The following is a 6934-nucleotide window of genomic DNA, read 5'->3' as shown; positions in this document are numbered from 1 at the left end:
TTTCCCCCTTTTCTGCTCTGAGTGTTTATTTACATAGAAAGCATGACATGCCCAAGGAGAATTATTAGGTTCAATTAGTCCTTTGTCACAAGAAGAAGTGTTAATTTCTTCCTTGCATAAGAGCAAGTCTTCTTCCTTCATACCTGAATGTACTGCATTAGGTTGTAATAGAAGTGGAATGGCATGTGACACTCTTTTCTCCTTAAACATAAGGGGATCTTCATGCATAAAAGTCTTCAAATGATCCATTACCTGTTGGATAGCTTGGGCATATTTCTGTTTTTCCTCATAGAGCCATTTCTCTGTAGCAGCTTCTTTGGTGTTTGGAGGAGCCTCAACTATAGAATACACATTGTGACCTAATTTAGGTAGTAAAGGCATATCTGCCTTTTTTCCCAAGTAAGAAACTGTAAAATGATCGAGCCAAAAAGTATTGGGAACCAAATGCTATAATATATTTGTGCCAATAAGCAGATCATACCACATTTGTTTCATCAACTGAATTTCAATGGGCACTTTGATAGAGCTCAGCTGCAAATAAGCTTGAGTTACATGTATAAGAGTCACCTTTTTGTTATTGGACAGCTCTACTATAATAGGAGATGTGAATTTTAAGTTGGTGGAAAAAGCTCATAAGGGGCGATCGTAAGACTAGAGCCTGTATCTAATAGTGCATCCACGTAGAGAGAAAACTGAGGTATATTCTTTAAATGTACACCTATCATAGGGATAAACCCACCTGTATTCAAAGCATTTACCTTGTGTATTGTGTGCTTTGTCAGCCTGATTTGATTGACTAGTTTTACTGGAATGTCTGGGGCTGTAGCAGAACTTTGTAATTCCTGTAAGATTGCTGTGTTGCCATGAGCCAATTGTTTTTGACTCCTAAGAAGTCTCTTAAACACTTTACAAAGAGAGTGTACTTCTTGTTGCATCTCGGCAAAAGTATGAATCATATCACCTCCTTCCTATTGAATAGAGGAAGTCATGTGGCTGACAAGGATTGTAGTAATTGGGCAGCTGTGCGAGGATGATGCATTTGTTCCAGTGTGTGGAACAAACATATTGGCCTTGTCCTTGGTCTCTGAACTGAGAGTTCCTAGTTTAGGTAAGTCATAAGGATTAGCAAAAAATTCTGGCTGTACCTTATCTTTAGCCTTTTTATCTGACGAAAGTATCATCATTAGTGTCAGATTCGGATTTTTGTTTGTGTTTTCCCTTGTGTCTCCTAAAAGAATTGCCAGCACCATTAGAGGAAGTTACACCCAGAAATAGTTTGTCTTTTCTTCCAGAAAAGTGTACTGAATGGGCATTGATTGGTACAAAGTTATCCAAATGGATAGCATAATCTGTTTCTGAATCTGAATGATCAAATACAAATTGCTCAGTATCCACAGTATGCCAAGAGTCAGTGTCACTGACGTCTGTATCACTTGTTTCAGTTTCAGACTCAGAGTAGGAATCATCATAAGAATCATCAGAGTAAGAAGAAATACTTTCACTGTCAGAGATCGAGGATGCATCACTAAGTGTAGGTTTATTTTAGCAGCAGGAGCAGGAGTACCTTGTTGTTTGGTCTTTTTGGGGCATTTGTTAGCAAGATGTGACTTGCTGCTGATCTTGGCCATTGTTTTGGGATTTATGGAAATTATGTCGGTGTGAGGAAGATCTATGTTGACCATGTTTGTGTGAGTGTCTTGAAGATCTTTTCCTGGAATAACTGTCATCATGCCTATCTTGGTGGTTAAAATAAGACCTGTGACTTTTGGACAAATACCACAGAGGGCGGCTGGAATAGTTACCACCACCATAAGAAGTAGAACAGGCACATTGCTTACAGCCAAAGTCCAGATCATACTTGCTAGCAGATTTACATACAGATTGTGGAAACTTCTGATTTAATTGCACCATTGATTGTTTGTTCAATTGTTTGTAAAATCTGACCCACACTGTCAGTGAAATCCCTATTTTCAGCTTTCATCTTTTGCTTACAATAAAAATGAATGGGCTCAGAAAGTGAACATACTAAATGTTCTTTCATGCTGTTATCATGAGCTCCTAATCCCTCATATCGCAAGTCTCTCATGTAGATAAGATATTCTTTGTATTGCCTAGGGTCACACAATTTGGATTTGAAATAAGCTTCTCTGGCTTCTGAGACATCATCAAGTTTATTACCTACTAGCTCACCAAGGAGTAATTCAAAGAAAAGTTGAACATGGTCTGCTTGCTGTACAATTGCTAATTTTACTTGTGGATGTATTGAAATCCACCGTTGTTTTAGGCCACCAACAAAGCCATGAGTCATTACATTGAGAATGCCAATTCTACTTGTTTGGGGCTTATCAAGTATTTTTTGTCCTATATATGCATACATCATATATATTAGGAGTTTAATCTCTTCTAGAGATTTTCCATCTATTGACCAAATAGGAAATGATCCTACATTTTCTGGTACTCCTATTTTCTTATAGAAGTTTGTATAAGAAGGTTTAGTATATGAAGTGGTTGCATTGATAGGAGTAGTGGTTTTGGTTGTATTTACTACAAGAGAGGGAGTAGACTTACAATAGTATTTGTATGAGCATTCAATAATTCATGAAGGAGTGTGTTTGCAGGGGCTTTTGGTCCTTGTGTGGATTGATAGGAACAAACTCATCATTGATGACACTGTCTCCGTCTTCATGTGAGGGCGAAAGTGTGCAAGCCACTTGTCTTTGAAAAGCAACTTGATCATGAAAATACCACACAGGTAATTCATGGGTTGGCATATTTGGAGGATGTTTGATCAATGCCTTCCACCATTAGGCAAGAATCAAGCCGAGCATCTAGACTACGATGAGTCTAACTTTTCTGTTGGTCCATAGGTGAAATACGTAAGGACATTTGATCAAGCACCTGATTTGCTTCTCTTTGCCAGCGAAGCCTGACAAACATAGCTTCATCAATTTGCAAAAAGCTAAGAGGGATCTTGTGCCATGTATCCATAGATGCAAGGAAAAAATATCTTCAGGAGCATCCATAGCCAAAATCCTAATAATTAGCTGTTGCAGCTAAAGACAAACAAGAGTTCTACACGTTTCGTCATAGCACGCAGCAAGAAGACTGAAGATGATGTTATACAATCTAGGCTACATAGCTTTATGAGCTTAGGATGAACCATTAGATCCGAATGCCGAAGCAAAGAGCTCTTGGAAGATGAAGGGAAGCCAGTGCGGTAACTCTGATACCAAGTGTGATGGTCCAACCCTCAGAGACCCTTCCGGGACCCTTTCGGGACCCCGTCTAGGCCCCGGGGCGGCACTAGACTCTTTCTGGAACTTTTGCATTTTGACCCCTGAACGCGTCACGGGGCACCTCAACACGTCACGGAACGCGACACGGAATAGAACACGATGCGAGATTTGCCAAAGGGCCCATCTTGGGGGCTACAAGTCATATTCATAGATAGAAAGCATTTACAAGCTTGCACGGGCTCAGTAAGGGACCATGTCACGGAGGGTGGGTGGAGCTATCAACGCGCTTCAACACGACGCGACAACTGTGGGTTTAGGGTTTAGGGTGCGGTAACTAATAGCCATGGCTACCATAGCTCGTTCGCTCCAATCTCGGCACATTGTGCAGCTTCAGACAAGTCATGTATCGGTAACCGCGAGAGTATGAACGGAAGCACATCATCTAGAATGAAGCTCATCTAACTGGCATCCAACTTCCTCAGGCAAGTCGTAGCTCTCCTGCTTGATGTGCACTTATTAAGATGTAGCCATCTTCTTCTTCTCTTAATCTAGATCTGTTGTACAAGGAGACCGTGAGCTATTGATCACGAGTAGTATTGGGGCTGCGAGCTCTTTCGCGATCTGTATTGCTTATTAGCTTCTCATGATCTCTTGATTCGCTCTCCGACTCCTTCTGCAAGTCACGAGCTAATTTGGATCTGCTACGGGCGGAGAGACTCCTTTGATCATCATCATTATTGATTCTGTGCTCTGTGATCTCTTTGGTTTTTTTCATGGCTCCTTCTCTAGCTGTCTTCATGGTTTCGTTACGATTTTGCAGACCAGAAGAAAGGTCATTAAGGGCTCGTGCATGAAACCTGAAATATGAGTATGATGACCTGGCCCAAAGCTAAGTATTTGCTGAAGTTGATTCTCTCAAGCACGCTAGCTGTCGTCCTTTCTTTACAGATCTCTTAGAATAGCTTCCTCTCCATAAAGCTTGTGTCCTTTTTATCAATTGAATTTTCAACGGGTTTGCGATTAACGCCATAAAAGAAATTCAAAAACGTTTTTTCATCTGATTAACGCGATAAAAGATAATTCAAAAACGTAATATAGTTGTATTTGTAAAAAGGTTGTCTTGCTTGCTTACCAAACTGACATGTGTGATACACTTTATGAAATTCTACAACTTTTAAAGCAATCAACCCGTTGGACTGCATTAATTTCAGCCTTTGCACATTTGCATGTCCAATACATTTGTGCCATATTTCAATGTCCACAACCACTCCTTTTCCTTTAGCATACATAACAACATTCATAGTAGGAATTCCAACATCTAAAGTGAACATGCGGCCAACTCTAATTCCTTTCGCAACCAATCGGCACTTATCATTAAAATCTTTCACAAAGCAACCTTTTGCATTAAATTAACTATTGGCTGTAAGTAAGTTTACAAAATCAAGCATAATGCAGATGGCTCTATTAGTAGGTATAAGGCTAGGCTAGTTGCAAAAGGCTATGCTTAAACATATGGTATAGATTATGAAAAGCCATTCAGTCCAGTCGCTAGGATGGTAACTTTAAACTATCAGATGTGTGATTGCTTTGGCATGAGCCAAAGGTTGGAATTTGCAGAAAATGGATGTCAAAAATGCATTCTTGCTTGGTGAATTGCAAGAAGAGGTGTATATTGAGCAACTAGCAGGCTATGAGGATTTAGAGCATCTCACATATATGTGAAGGTTAAAGAAGGTGCTCTATGGGTTGAAGCAAGCGCCTAGAGCATGGTCTCACAAGATCGGAGAGTATCTTGTCAACATTGGCTTTTATGTTTTTGTTGTTGATCACTCACTTTATGTGAGAAAGGGAGATGTAGGCTTGGTCATTATAGTCATCTATGTGGATGACTTGATTATTACAAGTAACAGTGACAGTGGGATTACTGAAGTCAAGGCAGAGTTGGCTGCCAATCATCTTGGCCAAAGCCTTATAGGCTACGAATAGCAAGGTGATCAGCCAACACTGGGACACCTCCAAGCGGTCTCCCCCTTTGGGGAGGAAACTAACTAGGCTTGTTGACATGCTGTCTGGCATCCATTCAGAATTGAAGATCTCTGGAAATGCTTGTAGTAGGGGGTCCTTCACCTCCTCCCACTAGGCAAAGAAGCCCCTAGACAGCCTGTCTTCTCTAGGGCATTTGTGGCAAGTTGAAATTTGTGCCCATCTTGTGACTTGAAAGCTTGGAAAAGGTCATCCTCAGTGAATGGGGAAAGGAGGGATCATCCCATCTCAAATGGCACTAGGAATGGGGTGCAGTCCCACACTTGCTGCTTGCATCAAATCACCTGAGCTAAAACCATCTCCTGCTGAAAAAGTTGTCTGTAGAAGTTGGTGGCTAGTCCCATCAGCTCCTTAGAACATGATCCCCGGCTCTCCGACAGCCCATCCTTCCTCTCCAGGGAATTTGTGCCCATCCTGTGTGACTGGAAATCCTGGAGAAGCTCCTCGTCAGTGAATGGGAAAAGGAGGGACTGTCCCATCTCAATTGTCACTGGAAATGGGATGCAGTCCCACATGTGCTGATTGCATTGAATCACCCGACCTGAAACCATCTCGTAGTAAGTTGGTGGTTAGTCCCATGATCCATCACCTCCTCAAGACATGATCCAGTCCTCCCATACTGGTTGTGAAGGCTGTTGATTTGGTCCACGGAGGTCGACAGCTGGTGCACCTGGAAGAACTCTCTATATGATGGCATTTGATTGCTTGATTCTTTTCTACATTTTGTGACAGTGTACTACTTGGTGGTGTGTTACATATATACATGCAATGGCACTTGGTTTGGCTCTGATGTGTGTTCCTTGCAAGTTACTGTATCAGTTTTGGACCATGAATCATTAGATGTACTCTCTGCTGCAACAGTGTAGAAAAGAACCTTTAAGATTGTTTTTTGTTGAATTGTATTGCCTGCTACAATAGTGCTAGAGACTCCAGAAATATTTTGTCAGCTGACGGCACTACTTTGCATGGGTACCATCTTGATGTTGCCAGTATTTTCAAATTGATCCACTTCTCACAAGTACCTTTGCTATGTCGCAACAGGATATACGAGTTGTTTCGGTCGTTGGTGGTCAATCAATTGAAGAACAGGGCTTCAAGCTTCGGCAGGTGGGTTGCATTATTCTCTCATTGCTTTATTCTAGACTTTTGTACTCTTTCAGTAACAGTAGCTAAGGTAGCCTGAAATCATCTTTGCAGAATTGGTAAAAGTTTCGATTAGCTGAATTTGAAAGCATTTCTTATCACTTCCATTGTTTGAAGGTAGGCTGGGGATTGCTATTTGCTAGAGGTTAGGTTTAGGAGATGATAATGATTTCAGCAGGAATAACCCATTAAATCTGTCATGTTGCTACTCTTTCAGGGTTGTGAGATTGTGATAGCAACACCTGGCCGATTACTTGACTGTTTGGAAAGGAGGTATGCAGTCATCACTTGCAATTTCTATAATTGACATTGGCAATTGATGTAGAAAGTAGCAGCAGCTTAACTTGTGGTCCTTTATTAGCGTATAGTGGACTTCAGCTAGTTTATTGTTAAGTTGTTTCCTTTAATCTAGCTGCTGAATTTACAAGTAGGTGGCATGGGAATTCCTTTAACATTAGGAGATACGATTGAACTATAGTTTAAAATTTCTGGCCTTGCAGACATTTTGCTCA

General features: G+C 40.9%; 1 protein-coding gene across 2 annotated transcripts in view; it reads left to right on the top strand.

Moving 5' to 3' along the window:
• The window catches only part of LOC148041760 (P-loop containing nucleoside triphosphate hydrolases superfamily protein), a 113627-nt gene that overhangs the window by 97454 nt on the left and 9239 nt on the right, over window positions 1-6934 (top strand). For both annotated transcript variants that reach the window (XM_087682225.1, XM_087682220.1), the window contains exons 14-15: window positions 6321-6386; window positions 6640-6695. In XM_087682225.1, the coding sequence (XP_087538351.1) occupies window positions 6321-6386; window positions 6640-6695 (122 nt within the window). The remainder of the gene's footprint in view (window positions 1-6320; window positions 6387-6639; window positions 6696-6934) is intronic.

The sequence above is a fragment of the Lygodium microphyllum genome, chromosome 1 (assembly GCF_053477565.2).
Source record: "Lygodium microphyllum isolate KBCC chromosome 1, Lygodium_microphyllum_v1.1.10, whole genome shotgun sequence".
In the NCBI taxonomy this organism is placed as follows: domain Eukaryota; kingdom Viridiplantae; phylum Streptophyta; class Polypodiopsida; order Schizaeales; family Lygodiaceae; genus Lygodium; species Lygodium microphyllum.
Note: the sequence above shows the minus strand (reverse complement) of the source record. Positions and strands in the feature narration are given on the sequence as shown.